The 18,443-nt window shown below is 38.5% G+C and overlaps 2 protein-coding genes across 3 annotated transcripts in view; one reads left to right on the plus strand and one right to left on the minus strand.

Moving 5' to 3' along the window:
* Positions 1–15,235, minus strand: TKTL2 (transketolase like 2). Of its 2 annotated transcripts, none has more exons than XM_025873969.2 (2): positions 15,099–15,181; positions 1–2,825 (listed from the first exon to the last, which is right to left on the minus strand). In XM_025873969.2, exon 2 carries the CDS (start codon positions 2,620–2,622, stop codon positions 745–747), a length of 1,878 nt encoding a protein of 625 aa, XP_025729754.2. In that variant the 5' UTR covers positions 2,623–2,825; positions 15,099–15,181; the 3' UTR covers positions 1–744. The 2 variants fall into 2 exon arrangements, 1 of the variants encoding a protein (XP_025729754.2); XR_012378067.1 differs by lacking the exon at positions 1–2,825 and adding an exon at positions 7,441–7,722 and having other exon boundaries at positions 15,099–15,235.
* Positions 15,116–18,443, plus strand: part of TMA16 (translation machinery associated 16 homolog) — a 23,945-nt gene continuing 20,617 nt past the window's right edge. The window contains exon 1 of the mRNA XM_025874406.2: positions 15,116–15,247. Within this exon, the coding sequence (XP_025730191.1) occupies positions 15,245–15,247 (3 nt within the window). The 5' untranslated portion in view covers positions 15,116–15,244. The remainder of the gene's footprint in view (positions 15,248–18,443) is intronic.

An 18,443-nucleotide genomic window follows, 5' to 3' on the forward strand; every position in this document is an offset into this window, starting at 1 on the left:
TTGGTTTTTAAATGCTTTATTACATCGATGTTAGTATCCTTACATGAATATAATCAGATTAGCAATGTTTTGGTCACTGAGAAAATGAAACACTTCTGAAAACTCACAAGACAGTGTAGCATGCAGACTAGAACTAGTTATGCTTTCATCTCTTTATGGAACAGTCACTGCAAGCAGTACAGAACATCATAAGAGCCTTTACTGGCCCTCTACAGCTTCTAAACTGCAGAGGAGAGATGAGACAGACATCAGAGGAAATTTCAAGGCAATTGCAGGAAGCTGCAGGTAGGACAGCATTACATGAAAGCTCGAACTTGCTTCAAAACCTGGCCTATTGAAGTATACAATTAAATTCACATTTTTTTTAACTTACAAGGAAATTACACACATTTAAGAACCTGTTTTCTCTATGTTGATTCCCAATCCAGTTATTTGTAGTCTTACAGAAAACTTTGTATTAGGGTGGCTGTTTTGTTATTTTGTTACTTGAAATGTTATAACCTACTTTCATTAAAAAAATGAGCGTGACATCTGTATACAGAGTGACAGTTTAACAGAAAGGTAGTTAACTTGAAATTTTGAATTAGGAATGAAGAAAGGTGTTCAATGTCCCCTTTAAAAAAAAAGCACAATGGTATAGATCTAAACGATGGCTTAGTAACAACCATGAATATAATAATATAAAGATGCCAGTGTTTTAAGACCAAAGCCAGATAACACACTAACTCTAAGAAATCAACTGTTTTAGTTCATTAAAGTATCTTTCACAGCTGCTATGATGTGTCTGGCACTGATTCCAAATTTATCCAGCAACTCACTAGGTTTCCCACACTGAGGCACTTCTGACACTGCCAGCTGATGAACAAGGATGTCAGGCTCCCCAGAGACAGCCGCACATACAGCTTCTCCAATGCCACCTTCCCGGTAGTGATCCTCCACTGTGATAACCTGGCCGCCTGTAGCTTTTGCATTGGAGATGATGTTGGCAGCATCCAGGGGTTTAATGGTAAATGGGTCAATGACACGGATAGAAATACCTTGTTGAGAAAGACTGTCAGCAGCTGCTAAGGCTTCGTGCAGAGTGACTCCAGCTCCAATAACTGTGACTTTGTCATTGACACTCTGGCGGATAACCTTGGCCTGTCCAATCTCAAAATTTTCTTGTGGCGTATAAATAACTGCAGTTTCTGGTTGGCTGGTCCGAATGAAGCACATTCCTTTGGTATTGGCAGCCAGATAAACAGCATACTCTGTTGAGATAGCATCACTGGGATAGAAAACAGTACAATTGGGAATGCTTCGGAACATGGCTAGGTCCTCTAGGGCCATCAGGGAGGGTCCATCTTCACCATTGGATACCCCACAGTGGGAACCAATAAAATTGATATTGGTTTGAGATATGGCTCCCATCCGTATCTGATCAAATGCCCGGGTCAAGAAGGCAGCAAAGGTACTAACAAAAGCAATGGTTCGGCCACGTGTGGCACAGCCTAGTGCCACACTCACCATGTTTTGCTCAGCAATAAAACATTCAATAAAACGCTCAGGGTGTTCTTTGTTGAATATCTCGGAAAAGGTGGAGTTCTTTGTGTCACCGACCAAGACAATAACTCTTTCATTTGCATGGCCCAGTTTAGCCAAAGCCAAACCAAATGCTTTCCTAGTAGCTATCCTGTCTCCAACCACATAATCAGGCAGACAGGTCATTTTCATATTCCTGATGCTGATCTGAGGTGAGTCTTCAATGGGAGGTTTTGGTGTGAGATTCCTGTTGGTCTGTATCTGACTCTCAATTAATTTGATGATTGCATCTACTCTTTCTTTCGGGATCGGTTTTCCATGCCAATTTTCTGCATTCTCAATATTTGGAATACCTCGGCCCTTGAAGGTCTTCGCAACTATGGCAGTGGGCTTGTTCTTCACTTGAGCTGCATGCCAAAACGCTTGGCACAATGCCTCCACATCATGGCCATCCACTGAGTAAGTATTCCACCCAAAGGCTTCAAAGCGATTCTGATAGATGTCTGTGTAGTGCTCAAGAGGCGTGACTCCACTTTGTCCCAAGCGGTTCACGTCGAAGACTGCCACCAGATTGTCCAGACTGTAGTGAGAAGCAAAGGCCAGAGCCTCCCAGACAGAGCCTTCTGAGGACTCGCCATCCCCCATGAGGCAGAACACCCGGTAGCTGGCCTTGTCGAAGTACTTGCCGGTATATGCCATTCCACACGCGGCACCTAATCCTTGCCCAAGTGATCCTGTTGCCACATCAACAAACGACAACCGTGGGGTGGGATGTCCCTCCAAGTCACAGTGAATTGTCCTCAAGCTCAGCAAGTCGGATGCGCCAATATTGCCCACCTCTGCCCAAGTGGCATAGAGGATTGGCGCAGCATGGCCCTTGGAGAGGATGAATCGGTCGTTGTCGGGGTGTTGCGGGTCTGTCCGTTTATACCTCATGGTGTGGAAGAAGAGCACGGACATGATCTCAGCGGCGCTGCAGCATGAAGTGGGGTGGCCGGAGCTGGATGCACACGTAGCCCTGATGGAATGGATTCGCAGGCGGTTGGCCACGTCCCGCAGCACCTGCACCGTGTTCCCATCGGGCTTGGAGTCGTGTGCCATGACTGCACTCTCGCTGCTTTCCTCACAGCAAAAACGGCCGCTGAACCGCCTCACAGTTCTGTCGTGTGACCACCACGCCCTGGTCCGGCCTCCTCCAGGAAACGAGCTCTGCCAACTGTCAGTGTGCCTCGAGAGGCTTCGTTGTGACTCTTCGGCCTCGGGAGTCGCTGTGTGTCTCTGCTCCTTCCGCGCACTGCCGTGTCCTTCCGCACCCAAGAGAATTGATTATTTTATATTAATTTTGTTGCTTGCATGTTCAACATTATTAAAAATAATTAAATTTCTTTACACTTTTCCTCATGTTATAAATTCAAAAGCAGTCATTCTTATTTTCATGTACTATAGGAAGCTATTTATGAGGTTGTGCTTTTCTTTTAATGCATTCAGCATATATCCAAGAGTACAAAGAAAGCCTTAATAGAAATGAGCATTAACAGAAATGAGCCAAAGTTGCTTTCAGTCTAACCGATATGGCAACACTATGCCAACAAAGACTTTCTCAGAGCAACTGAGAATTCTGGCTCTGGATCACAGATAGAAGTACAATGCCTTATTTGACCAAAACTTGCCGGAAGAACAAATCTAAAACCACTCAATTTTCCCAGTAGACCCTAAAATTCTGTAACTGTTACTATGAGTATTTTTTAATACAAAGCTAGTTTACCTACATTAGTTATAGAACTAAATTTGTGACATTGAGCTCTTCTAGCAGGTAAGGGTCATTGCCTGTCATCAGAAAAACAAAAAATCGACACTACATTCTTTTTCACGTTGCGATGGTAAGCATCTTGATTCTTGAGCAATAGTACTTAACATTGACTTGACATCAAAAACATGACATAGGGAACCACAACGACAACAAAATAATGCTTGGGTTCTACCCTAAAATGAGTAATTTGAATTTATGGGAGTTGAGTCTGAGAAGCTATGTATTTTTCAATGCGCCTGTTGATTCTAATACTTAGTCGAAGTTAAGAACAGATAAATAGCAGCTAGACTTAATACTGGTGGTTCTTAATATTGGCTGTAGTTTAGAATCATCTGGGGATTTTTTTTTTAAATTTTCATGTCCAGTCTGCATTTCAAACAAATTAAATCAGAATTTCTGGGTGATGGGTATAGGTATCACTAATTTTAAAAGCCCCCTAAATCATTTCAATATTCAATCAGGCTGTAAACAACTAAGTCAGTGTGGTCTTGTTACTTTTCATATTCTCTTACATTCTATCTCAGAAAAAATATGTTAAATATTATTTGTCACTTTAATTCTACCATTTTATTTTTTAAGGATACATATTAGAGTAAACCATCATGGTATGACATTAACTAGATCTTAAGATTTGCTGAAGGAATGTTGGAGTTGGAAAAGTCCTTAGGGTCATCTTGGATTCATTGCTCCCCATGCTCTTTGCAAATTAATGTTTGTTTATCTTTTTTAGACAAATAAAGGAAGAGAAAATAAAAACATTTGATTGGGGCTGAGAGTAAATATGGGAATTAGAGAAGAAAGTATCAGCATAATGATAGCACGCTGCTAGGGGCTGACAGGAAAGCAGTTAATATAAACAAAGGTAGCTCACCATTATTTTGGCTGAGGAGAGCTCTAATAAATCCAAATAATTGGTAAACAACATAGCAAAAAATGATTTATGAGGCAGTGTTCACAGGAAAAAAAGCATGGGAGATTTAGGAACTACTTAACATTTCAAGTTCCCCAATTTTTCCATTTATGTAAAGTATTGCACAACTATTTCCCAAAGTATTAAATAGAAAGTTATTAACATTAGTATAGGTCAATTTTGTTAAGAAAAGAATGTCATCTTGGAGATTTAATACCCTAAATAGTGAATTTCCCCTTGTCATTCAATAAGACTGTGTGGACTTTTTATACCCATATAGAAAATAATATTTTATAAATCATCTATAAAACATTTTAAAATGTCCTGTGATTTTTTTAAAGGGAAGTTTGGAAAGTTATACATAAGTTATTAATATTTTCTTTAAGCATGTAATCCCTTAAAATATATTTTAAAATATACAATTGAAAATAATGATGTAAATATAAAGTATACATAATTTGATTATGCAAAATCACCCTATGTGGTTGTGAACACAATTTAGTCAAATAAATCAAAGAAATGATACCGCGTTCTATTTTCTCCATTCTGAAGAGGCTGTTACTGACAAAAGACCTGCCAAAAAATTTTAAGCCAAAATGTTAAAAATTTAGTTGTCTTAGAAAAAGTTCATCATTTATTTTAGAGGTCATTTTAGAAGTTTTCTGCAAAATAAGAAGAAATTATGTATTAATTTTGGCTTATTCACACGAAGTAGGGATTGGCAAACTCAAATGCCTAATGGGCTAGGAGGTACCATAAATAGTACATGAATGTCAGATATAAAATAAGAGGATTGGAGTGGTTTATGACAAACTGGAGAATACAAGCCCACCTAAAGACATTGAAAATTGAAATAATTGTGAACATTTTGTTGGACAAAAAATCCACAGAAACCAAAACCCTATCTTCAGGCTGCTGGTTTTGACCTCTGATTTAAAGTCTGTTAAAAATAAGTTAAATGTCCTGTTTTGTCTTTGTTTAAATTTTCCACTACAACTTTTTTCTCATGGTATGGAAAAGTATTTGTGGTAGAGTGTACTTCAAATGAAAATAAAACCTAGCTGGATCACTCATACAAATAGCTGTGGAGGGAAAATGTAAAGAACAGGAACTGGTAAGTACAATTTCTACTGGACTGCAGTAAAGAAAATAAAACATACATACAGATTACTTAGGAGGTCTACACTGATTTGTGAAAATATACATTTTGCTACATAAGAGTGAGTTATTATTTAGAGGTTAGAAGCATCGAAGTTTCACTTATATCTTAGGATATTTATTTAGGAAATTTACTTAGGAAAGTAAATATGAAGTGCTTCTTAGATGAATAAATTCTGGGACTATATCATAGGGCATAGTGACTATAGTTAACAACACTGGTTTTGGGACACCTGGGTGGCTCAGTCATTTAAGCATCTGCCTTTGGCTCAGGTCATGATCCCTGGGTCCTGGGATAGAGTCTTGCACTGGGCTCCTTGCTCAGCTGGGAGTCTGCTTCTTCCTCTGCCTGCAGCTCCCCCTGCTTGTACTCTCACTCTCTTTCAGGCAAATAAATAAATAAAATCTTAAAAAAAAAACCACTCTATTTTATACGGAAAGTTGCTAAGAGAGTGGATTTTAAAAGTTTTCACCACACAGAAAAATATAACTAGGTGCAGTGAAAGATATATTAACTAATCTTACTGTGCTAATCATTTCATATTATATACCGTGTATTAAATTATTACATTGTATACCTTAAACTTACACAATTTTGTCAATTATAGCTCAATAAAGCTGGGGGGAAAATAAAGTGCTTCTCTGCTAAGCCTATTATCTCTGTCTCTTAATCTGGTTTCACTGATTTTTTTTTCTGTTCTGCTTTTTGAAATAGCTAGTAATTTAGTAGTAGTAGTAGTAGTAGTAGTAGTAGTAGTAGTAGTAGTAGTAAATGGTGGATATTATTTTGCAGTGCTAGATTTTGCTTTGTTAAAGTCTTTTAAAGAGTGCTGGATTTTGTTTTATCGGGCAGCTTGGTGATCTTAAGAATTTTAAGTTTATTAAAGCAGATAGATAGAAAGTATACTTCACTCTGGTATTAGTTTAGCTCACACAAAAGCAAGCCTGTCTGAGGTTTCTCCACTGAAGTCCCTGAGTGTCAACATGGATTCTCCTCTCTGGCTGGTCAAGACTCAGATGTGTCTCAGCCTTATGTGAGCTCCAGGAAATGTTTGATTTATTACTCCCAAGTTGTCACTTGCCTGGCCTTTTACAAGTCCACCTTATGCAAGGACACACCTTTTAAGATGTCTGGAGGATGCTCGCTTCGGCAGCACATACACTGAAATTGAAGATTTCTGGAGGTCTTTCTCCAGGCAGTTTCCTTCTTGTAAGCATTCTCCCTCCAAAATTCTAGCCAATTCAGCCCTCTGGAGCTCCAGCCTCTCTTCCCTTACCTCACAAGACTGCCTTGCTCTGTCTAAGATATCCTTCCCGGTAACACTGTCTGGAAAGTGCCTCCAGGAGGACGGTATGGCTCACCTTGTTTGTGTCTCTTCTTCAGGGATAATAGTCTTGTGCTGTCTGTTTTCCAATCTATGAAAACTTGTATAGTTTGTCTAGTTTCCTAGTTGTTTACAGCTAGAGGGTCTCATTCTAGTTACTCTGTCATAGCTGCAACAGGTATTTGAAAGTGTTTTGAATGTTAATGTCTTATATGGGGCAGATACTCTCCAGATAACTACAACCCAAACTACACCATTCTCTGTTGTCTTTCACATAGTGATATTACCACTCTGACCCCAAAGACCTTGGAGTATGGGATTCTTATCTATACCAATTATTGCTAACCATTCTGGTGTCATTTAAAAAATATGTCCCCCAAAGCTGAGTCTAATAAAATCTTCATTGTTAGGAACTGTTCAAAAAAAAAAAAATCCCTTTGTTACAGTCAGTTGAATTTTCCAGAGACTTAGAACTACTCTGTTAAACACACAAAAAGTTTGCATTTGAATGGTTTTAAATTAAACTCTCTAAAACACATCAAATATATCTACCTTTCTTCTTATAAAGGGTACATGAAGCATTAACCTTTTCTTTGATGACTAATGGTCATCATTATAAACACTGGCTATTATACTTTATTGAAATTCAATCAAATAAATCAAAATAAGTATTGAGAATCATGTCTGAGGAAGGTTATTTCAGTATCTTTGTTTAGAATAAATGTTCAATTTTTATTACTGTACTGTAGCATATTTTTCAAGTTATATGGCTGAGGCAACAAAATAACTATACAAAAAAAGGTAGTAGCTCAAGCAAGGTTTAAGTTCATTTCTCCTACATATAAATGTTCAGAAGATGGTGGAAGGTCCAGCCTTGTCAGGCAGCTCTGCTCAATGAGTCTTACAGAGTTCCACGTCTTTCTTTCCGTCTAACTAGTCATTCCTTCAGGTATTTCCTCATCTGCAAAGTTGAAGATGGACATTGTCCTGTCCACTTCCTCTCCCCATAGGAAAGAACAAACAAACAAACAAAAAGAGAGAAGAAAGGTAACTTTGGCTGTGCTGTGTACACAATCTTATAATAGTGTTTATTTACAATGTTTTCAAGTTCAAAACATTTCATCTTCAAAACAGTATTTTTTTATGCATAAGAACCAAAACAGATTTTGTTCACTAAATAGTAACAATTTATTCATTTCTTTATCGCATACCTGATAGATAACAGGCTTATGTAATGCTCTATAAGCAAATCAAAGATGGTTCTTGTCCTCCAGATACTGGACTTAAATCTAATAGAGAAGACAGGTAGGCACACACATACTTATAGTAGATGCTTATGGTTGCAAAGTGTAAAACCAGGTCCTAGGGGCTAGGACTCTCACACTTACAGCCTAAACTTGATGACTAGCTCTTTTATTTTGTTTGCATTAACCCATCTCTAATGACACCAAAATCTTTGATCACTTTAATCATCAAATTCAGCTTTTCTCGATCTTCTTTTTTTAATTGGAAAAAAGTTATAAAGTACACTGTTTTCAAAATTCAAGCACTGTAGAATAGAGTAAAAATTTATGTTCTGAGCAACCCCAGCCTCAACCTTAATCTCATTAACTACTAACAATTTATTGTATATCCTTCCAGATATTTTCTATGCATGGATAACAATATACACAACATTTTTCCACATAGGTATCTATAGATTTAAATCATTTTTTAAAACAGCAGCGAATAATTGTTTGTTACCTATTTAACTACTGTAGCAAGTTCATGGATATGACCAGGAGGTGACAGTAGCACTGTAGCAAAGTAGCAAAAGTAGCAAAGAGCTTTATTTGGTAGAAGCTTTGATTTGGGTAGAAGCTTTGACAGATTTGCATTGGGAGGGGAGTCCTTCAGCTCATGACATCTTCTAAAGGCAATGGTGAAGGCCACTACCCAGAATGGGAAGAGGGGGATTAGAGAGAGGTTTTGGCGAAGGGGCTGTGTGTCTAGGTGATATTAATCACCAGTTTGTGGGGAGACTCTAAGCCCAAGAACTCTGAAAGGCACAAGTAGCTTGGGGTCTTTATAGTCCCAGGCTTTATCTTACGTATGGCTAACAGATTTTGGGTCATGGTTGGGTATGCCAAGCAAGAAGGCTCTAAAGGGTTAAAAAAAAATCTCCCTTTTTGAACTGTATTTCAAACAATTGGCTGCATAAAAATTTCAGTTTGGCACCTTTTGACTTATGAGGTCCCAGCCTGCTGTGAAGATGAAAACAAAAAAGGCCCATATACAGGGGCCATCTTTAAACCATTTACATAACAATTCCCTATTGAAAGATATTTTATAATCTCTCCCCAGCAAACATTGTCATAAACAGGTCAAGAGAAAAATTATATCATGTATAACAAAAGGCTAATTTTACTAATATAATCAGTATTTCTAAAATTAAGTAGGATAAAATGATAAAGTATCACAGGCTACTCCAAAATCAACCCTGAAAAATGATAGAAACAAGAGGGGACTGGCAGTTGGCAGTAAAATCATAACTGTGAGAATCCCTAGGAGGATGGGAACTAGCGAATGATGGGGTGGGAAGTAGGCGGAGAACACAGCAGTCGCTTGGGAGGAGGACATCTGTGGCAGCTGGGGGAGGATGTGGAGAGGGTGTAATTTTAGCTCCTGTCTCTCTTACTTCACCTTAGTAATGTGGCACATCACTGGCCTCCCAGTATTGAGAGGCACTAGCAGAGAAGACAGAACCTAGCTAAAGTGAAGAGCTGATGAAAACGGGTGCAGGTAAAGTAAGGAGCTAATGAAAACAGGTGCAACGATGCCCTTGGACCTTTGCACCTCCTGCGCTTCTTGGCAGCAAAGGTTCTGCTGTCCCTGGAGCTCTCTCCTTTGAGACTTGATCCTCCTTGTTTTCACATTTTCCAAGGAGGACACAGGTGAGAGTATGACTTTGAGTACTTCCCCAATACACATTATAGTAGGACAAGAGAACTGATTCCATCAAGGAAATGTGATGTCACAGGTTCAAGAAAAAGACATACTTGAGGAGTACCACTGTTTGAAAAGAATGTTAAAAAAATAATTAAATTGAACAACACCTGCCATATAAAGCGCACTTATTGGAAAACGGATGAACCAATAATTTTTTAAAAAGATTTTATTTATTTATTTGACAGAGAGAGAGAAAAAGAGAGCACAAGCAGGGGGAGCGGCAGGCAGAGGGAGAGGGAGAAGCAGGCTCCCCGCTGAGCAGGGAGCCCGATGTGGGGCTCGATCCCAGGACCCTGGGATCATGACCTGAGCCGAAGGCAGACGCTTAACTGATTGAGCCACCCGGGTGTCCTGAACCAATAATTTTACATGAGCACAATATATATTGAAAAGAGTTGAGGAAGAATATGATAACAAAGCAAAAGGTTAAGAAATTACTTTAAAGACAAATGATTATATATATATGATAAATATATATATGTGATATATGTTAAAAATAAGAGTTGAAATGAAGAAAACAATAGATGGAATATATAGCAGGATGATTAAATCAAAGGACAAAGTAGTAAGCTGGAAGATCAAATTAGGAACTCACCCGGGGCAGGATTCTCCAGGATCTGGAGAATAGAATTATCAATCCAATAATACAAATCCCAAAAGGAAATTGAAAGATACGTAGAATACCAATGTATGTAAGGAAATACCAATACCTTGACACATCATAGTGAAATTGAAGAACAAAGTCAATAGAAATTATTAGATGATTCCATACAGAAAAGTAAGCCACTCACAAAGCAACAAAAATTAGACCAACATGAGACTTCTTATCAGTAATACTGGATTCAGGAGACAATGGAATAATATATTTGCACTTAAAAAAATTTTAACACCTCTTACAGTGACAGCATAGCTTACAAACATAAATGTGCATAAAACATATATGTAGCACATAAAGAAAAATTACAAAGCAAACACCAAGATAACTGCCACTGAGGTTATGAAACATGCCTGGCCACTTATGAAAATATCTGTGAAAAATGTAATGTAGCTCATTTTGCCTGTTTTTGAACTTTTTATAAATGGAATTTTACTGTATGCATCATTTTGTCCATATTTTTTACACTATGATTAGAAATTTATCCATGTTTGCTCATAGCTATAGTTTGCTCATTTCACTGCTTTATGGAATTTTTTTTTTTAAGATTTTATTTATTTACTTGACAGAGAGAAACACAGCGAGAGAGGGAACACAAGCAGGGGGAGTGGGAGAAGGAGAAGCAGGCTTCCCGCTGAGCAGGGAGCCCGATGCGGGGCTCGATCCTAGGACCCTGGGATTATGAACTGAGCCGCAGGCAGATGCCTAACGACTGAGCCACCCAGCCGCGCCTCACTGCTTTATGGAATTTACCACAGATTATTTTTCTATCCTTTTGTTAAGGAACAATTAGTTTTTTTCTAGTTTGGGCTATTATGAGCAATACCGTTATAAATACCTTGTTTTTATATCCTGAGATACTTGTCCAGAGTTCTTAAGGTATACGTTTGGGAATGACAATGCTGGGTTAGAGGATGTACACATTTCAACTTTTTAAAGATTGCCAGAGTGGTGTTCCAAAATCCAAAAAAAAAAGCTTTCTCTTGAGGTCAGAAATAGGACAACGATGCCCACTATCACCAATACTCATGCACATTTTTATCATATTAAGGAAGTGCTGTTCTATCTCTATTTGTATGTATTTATAAAATCTAAAAAATTTGAGCCTGTAATTTTAATGTGGGAAGATATTTGAGTAACCTTTTTTAAAAATGATAATGGTACTATTCAAATTTTCTATTCTTCTGCATCCATTTTGATAGGTTATATTTTTTCCTAAGAATTTGTCCATTTTATTTAAGTTTATTTGGTCATAATTCCCTTTATGCTTGCATAATATGAAGTAATGTCACCTTGCTTTAATTCTGATATTGGTTAATTGTATCTTTTCTAATTTTTTTTAGGTGATCCTGCAGGAATGTATCAACTTTATTGTTCTTTAAAAGGAAACACATTTTGATCTTCTTGATCTCAATTATATATATATTTTTTCTATTTCAATAATTTCTGCTCGTTATTTTATTTTAACTTCTGCTTTGAATCTCTTTTGTTGTTTCTTTTCTGGACTCTTGATATGGATTAGTTCATTAATTTTCAGCCTTTCTTTTCTCTAGTATTTATACTAAGACTCTAGTACTTATACTAAAAGAGCTAATTACTGCTTCAGATGTATCTCACAAACTCGGATATGCAGTATTTTGTTATTTTTTCAGCCCCAAGTATTTTCTAATATCCGTTATGATTTCCTCTTTAACATATGACTTATTTGGAAGTATAATTCTTGATTTCTAAATATATGGGAATTGTCTAGCTATCTTCTTGTTGATTTCTAGTTTAATTGCATAGTGGTTAGAGAGAACATTCTTCAGGATTTCAATCCTTTCGAATTTGTCTAGACCTGCTTTCTGGCCCAATATATGATCATTTTGGTAACTGTTTAATATATGTTCGAAAACATATGTGTTCTTACAAGTACTGGAAGCAGTATTCTGAACAGATCCATTAGTTCTAATTATGTTGTGATCAAGTCTTTCAAATCATTGTTAGTATTTTATCAGCTTGTTCAATTAATTATTGAAGAGAGGTAATTTCCTAACAGGGCAATTTGTTTTTCTACTACTCCTTGAAATTTTATCAGGTTTTCCATTATATATTTGGGGCTATGGTACTAGGTAAATATAAATTTAAAATGGAAACTTTTTATCATTGAGAAGTAACCTCTAACTACTTTTTTTCTATTTTGTATAACATTCATATATTTATACTAGCATTCTTTCAGTTAGTATTTGCTTAGCGTATATCTTTCCATTTTTTATTTTTAATTGTTCTGTTTCCTTATATTTTAGATGTATCTCTCAAAAACAGGGCACAGTTGTATGTTTTAAATCCAACACGAAATATTTATTTTTTTAATTGGGAGCAATTAGTACATTATTGTTATATGGATTTAAATCTACCACCATATTTTTGTTTTCTACTTTTCCTATTGTCTTGTTTCTTTTTTCCCTTATTTCCTTGCTTTGAGTTGTTAGAGTATTTTTTTAATCATTCCATTTATTTTCTCTACTTGTTTCTATCCTATTCAAAGTTACATATCCTGTTTCTATTCTTTTAGTGGTTGCCCTAGAAATTGTACAAGTGTTCTCATTGTATCAATATCTAGTACTAATCATTACTTAACCCCTACATACACACACACACACACACACACACACACTCACACAGATCTCTCGGTGTATTTGTTAAAGCACAGGAAATTTTCTCTAAAGATGTCTCTGAACTATCCACAGGGGTTATTGGGTTATGGGGGCATTGTATTGGAAGGAAAGGGGGGAGATTCATTCTTCTTATCAGAGTGGTGTGTATATCACATTAAATCATGACCAAATGTTAGTCATCATTGTTACTTGTAGGCTTTCTTTGTATAACTCACTTTTGCATTTGCTACAGAATATTTTGAGCATGATGTCTTGCTCATAGTCAATATTATTTAGGGATTGAGTCTGAATGGGGAAAAATTAAGTCTTTTATTTTCAAAACCCAAATTAAATGAAATTAATTATTAAAATGAAAAAAATAATCTCAGGATATATGAGTGCTCACTGGATTGGCAGTAACATAGCCCTCAGGAAGCTGACTGGCACTGGGCTGGACTTGGGGAATGCGGTAGGGAGGGTACAAGTTGTATCATAGGAAATGGTGAGAGCACAGAAGTAAAGTGAAATGTTTTGAATTAATTGAAGTCCTCAGTAGATTAATGTTTCCATAGCATATATTGTAAGGGTGACCTTCATAGTGTAGATTCACATAGAATGCACTTTTACACACTTAAAAACCGTATGAAAATGCCTTGCCCCTAGATTCATGGATCTTCTGGTCACAAATTCTTGGTTATAATTTCATCTATTTTTTTGAATGGATATATTTGTTGATTAAATACATGTACCTGCACATGCTTATCCAGGCACACCCAACTTCACCCTGCTTGTGGCTTCTTCCCATACCTACTTTTCTCTTTTCATTCAAGTGACAAAATTCTTTCCTTGACCACACTCTACTCAGGCTCCCCAAACTCTTTTTCATCTAGGCCTAGAATTTTGGATTTCCCGTTCTTCTCTGCAGTGTTCAATTTTAGCAAGAAAGTCAGTCTAGCTAGAGTCCCCCATCCTCTACATCTGGTCAAGCTTGATATCTTTATCTAATCAGTTTCCTGATCCTCCACCATCTTCCTGTTGATGTCTGATCACAGTGGACTGACTATTCCAAGAATCTTGTTAGGTTGGTTTAGCCCCCTTACTCCTGACGTTTCCTCTCGGTAATTTTCCATCCATCACCCCTCACCCTGCTCCTTGGCTATAAATTCCCACCTGCCCAATCTGTATCCCCCACTGCAAGACGCGGTAGCAGTGATCCTTATACACATGGCAAAGCACCCCCCCTTGAATGAAGTCTGCCTTACCATCCTTTAACAAGCCTCTTGAATAATATTTTTTTCTTTAGTATCAGTCTCTGCTCAACTCTTATTTTCAAGAGGATCTCAGAGACAACCACTTGTAAAACAACTTTCCTGCCTATGCCACCATCTTTATTTTCTTCAAAGTAATTATACTATTTGAAATAATAATAATAATAATAATTTTATTTATTTACTTAATTATTTATTCACTAACCCTCGGAGTATCCCCAAAGCCTGGCACACAGTAGACAATCACATATTTGTTGAACGCATATACGGTCTGTGGAATCCTAACAAATACAGGTAAAACACAGACTTACACATTGTGAGAAGAAAACAAAAAAAACTAGGTTGGAAGGGGCCTTGGATCTGAGAAGGGCCCTTAATGGGTGAAGAAACTGAGACTCAGTTGGGGGAAAGCCTTGCTCAAGGTAACCGAGGTGAGCAGAGGGCCTTTTGCCATACTAGGACGTGGGCCATCTCCTAACGGTCTAACGTGGAGGGGGCCAGCCTCTGCGAGGCAGGCATCTCCAAAAGGAGAGCCTCGTCGGAAGATGCTGTTCAGCTGGGGGCTGTGCACCAGGGCAGATGATGCAGGAGATCTACGACCAAGCCTGGGACGCCACTAGCCAGGAGCGTCTAGCATCGGTAAGCCCAGCTCAAAGGCTGGGCCTCACACTGGGCGCTGGGGCCAAGTTCACCCTCCGGCCCCAGGCTTCCTCCCACCGTTTTTGGCAAGCCGGCCGAGAGGCTGCCGGCTGGTCCCGGGCTGAAAAGTCTAATACGGGATAAAAAGACATGGTCTTGGTTCCCCGGGAAGTTTTAGAGAGACGTACTTGCCCCTCCCTTTCCGGTCGGGTTCGCCCGGTCTTCTCCGGCAACCACGTGTGTTTAGGCTGGACGCTTCCTCTGAGCTATTGCGGTTGTTGGTGTTTCCCTGATCTGGGTTGCCGAGGTCCTGCAGGGCCGTGAGGACGTCACCATGGTGGGCCCCCTCCCGCTCCCCTGAACCCGCTTGGCTCTCTGGAAGGCCCCCCTCGGGCAGGCTGGAGGGAAGGGGGCGGTCTTGGGATACTGGGAGAGGGGACCGGGCTAAGTGATTCTACTGGTCCGTACACTGGGGTGGGGGGTGCAGGGCAGGACAGTCCCGAGGTGGCCGCCTGGCCCCGCGTCTGGACCTTAAAGTTCAACTTCTGGGTTCCGAAGTGTTCACAGAGCGCCCTGTCCCTCGGGGGAAGAGACTCACGTTTACATTTTCTTGCTACTCACCAGTATGTGGGGGGCGGGAGGATGGTGGGGGGGAAGGTCGGCAAAACTTGGGAAAGCGTTGCCTCCGTACTGGTGTGCCACTTCTTGCCGGTTTAGACTGCTTAGGCTCAATCTCTTCTTTTTTGGTGTCCGATCGCTGCCCTCCAGTGATGTACTCGCTCCCCAAATCCTCCACGCCCCCCCTCCCAGTTCCCTCCAGGACGCTCAGACTATTCTGTTGTTTTTATTAAAAATTGACTAGATGCAAAAGAGTGCTTACATAACATAGTGAAGTATAAAGATTAGTAATGTAAGGAATTCTCGTTTATCCATTATCCAGTTTAAGAAATAAAACTTCTGAAAGATTCTGTGTTTCCTTCCTTGGATCTATAACGTTCAGGAGCCCCTCAGGTAAACAGTATCTAAATTTTGTATTTATAATTCCCTTGCTTTTCTTTATAGTTACCATTTACATTGTATTCCAAAATGGTTGTTTCTTCTTGCTTTTTTTTTTAAATTTATTAATATTCATTAGAATAATTCTTGAATAGGAAAATGTTTCATATTCATTTTCAACCAGTTTTTAATAAAAACAACAATGTAAAAAAGTTTATAATCGGGTAAGAAGTAATGATACTCTGGCCACAAGGCCTTTTATTCTCTTTGTTCTTTTTCCTTTTTCATTTTGTTGTATGCCTGTCATTTTTGTCTTTCACATCTATACTGTTTTTTCGCCTTAGATCATACACATTTGTATATGTATAAATTTAGTCTTTGCGCTTATCATTGCACTTGTGTTATTTCCAACCCTTTATAAGATAATTTTCTTTCATAGCTTTTCCGTTTCAGGAGTGGAACACTGAAACATTAGATATGATTGGGCGTTGGTTGGCATTTGAATGTAGTTTTGAGTATCAGAATTTCACTTTATCAGGCTTTATGGTAGGAGGATATTTCGCTGGCACATTTGCTGCCCTTTTCAGTTTTCTGGTACATCACCAGTGGCTCTGCTGTGCCCTTTCTTGAGTTTAAGCTCAGCTTGGTACTGGAGGTTTTCCAGTTTTTTTAATATCAGTTACTCTAAACTTCTTTCAGTAGAGTTTAGTGACTTAAAACAACAACATTAATTATCTCAGTTTCTATGAGTCAGGAATGAGGCATGGCTTATCTGGATCCTCTGCTTCAGGATTTCTTACAAGGTTGCATTCAAGGTATAATCTGAGGCAGTGGTTTCATCTCTAGGCACAACTAGGAAGCATGCACTTCCCAGCTCACTCACATTGTTTTTTGTAGGATTTATCTCCTAGTGATGACTGGACTCAGGGCCTCAGTTCTTCACTGCTGTAGGATGGCGGCCTGTCTCATTTGTTTGTTAGATAGGCCTCTCCGTGGGACAGCTTATTACATGATAGTTGGATTCTTTCAGAGCTAGCCTAGTGAGAGAGCAAAAGAGAATAGGCAAGATGGAAGCCAGAGTCCTTACAAAACCTAATCTCAGGATTGGTAGTTCCTCCATTGGCCAAATGTTATTCATTAAAAGTAAGTCACTAGGTCCACACTCTAGGGGAGGAGATTACACTTAGACATGAATATCCAGAGGTGGAATTCATTGTGAGAATCTTAGAGGAAACCTACCATGGGTTCTGAAACGTTTTTATTGTTTCGTGTTTGCTAGGTAAACTTCATGTACAAAAAATCCTTATCATACCGTTCTTTCTTGCACCCCCCTCACCCCACATGTGCAGAGAATAACACAAAAAAATGCACATACAGACATTTCTTAGAGATATTGTGGGTGTAGTTCCAGACTTCCCCAGTAAAGCGAATATCACAATAAAGCAAGTAAGATGACTTTTTGGTTTGCCAATGCATTGAAAAATTGTATTTACATACACTATACTGTAGACTATTAAGTGTGCAGTGGCATCTATCTAAAAAACAATGTAAATACCTTAATAAAAAATAGTTTATTGCTAAAAATGCTAACCGTCTGAGTTTTCTGCAAGTTGTACTCTTTTTGCTTGTGGGGGCTTTTGCCTCAATTAGACTGCTGACTAATGAGGGTAGAAGTTGCTGAAGGTAGGGGTGGCTGTGACAATTTCTTTAAATGAGACAGTAATGAGGTTTGCCACATCAATTGACTCTTTCTTTCACAAACAGTTTCTCTGTAGCATGCAATGCTGTTTGATAGCATTTTACCCATGGTAGAACTTCTTTCAGAATTGGAGTCAGTTATCCCAAACTCTGCCACTGCTTTATCAACTATGTTGATGTAATATTTTGGATCCTTTGCTATCATTTCAACAGTCTTCACAGCATCTTCATCAAAAGTAGATTCCATCTCAAGAAACCACTTTCTTTGTTCATCTGTAAGAAGCAACTCCTTACCCATTCAAGTTTTATAATGAGATTGTAGCAAAATTCAGTGATATTTTGAGGCTGTACTGCAATTCTTTTTCTCTTGACATGTCTACCACATCCGCAGTTCCTTCCTCCTTCCTAGTGAAGTCTTGAAACCCTTGAAGTCATTTATGAAGGTTGGAATCAACTTCTTCTAAACTCCCATTCTTATTATATTTTGGCCTCTTCCCAGGAATCATGAATGTTCTTCATGGCATCTAGAATGGTGAATCCTTTTCTGAAGGCTTTCAGGAATTTCCTTTGCCCAGATTCATTAGAGGAATCACTGTATATGGCAGCTGTAGCCTTATAAAATGATTTTTTTTTTTTTCAAATAAGACTCAAATGTCAAAATCTCCTTGATCCATGAGCTACAAAATGGATGTTGTGTTAGCAGGCATGAAAACAACATTAATCTCATTGTTTATCTCCATTGGAGCTCTTGGGTGACCAGGTGCATTGTCAATGAACAGTCATATTTTAAGATTTTTTATTTATTTGAGAGAGAGAGAGAGCACAAGCTGGAGAGAGAG

The sequence above is a fragment of the Callorhinus ursinus genome, unplaced genomic scaffold (genome assembly GCF_003265705.2).
Source record: "Callorhinus ursinus isolate GAN/ISIS: 27379988/994484 unplaced genomic scaffold, GSC_fseal_2.0 scaffold4, whole genome shotgun sequence".
NCBI classification, from domain to species: domain Eukaryota; kingdom Metazoa; phylum Chordata; class Mammalia; order Carnivora; family Otariidae; genus Callorhinus; species Callorhinus ursinus.

Bases quoted from the DNA above. Each gene is read 5' to 3' on its own strand.
- TKTL2 (XM_025873969.2), bottom strand. From the start codon at position 2,622: ATGGCACACGACTCCAAGCCCGATGGGAACACGGTGCAGGTGCTGCGG.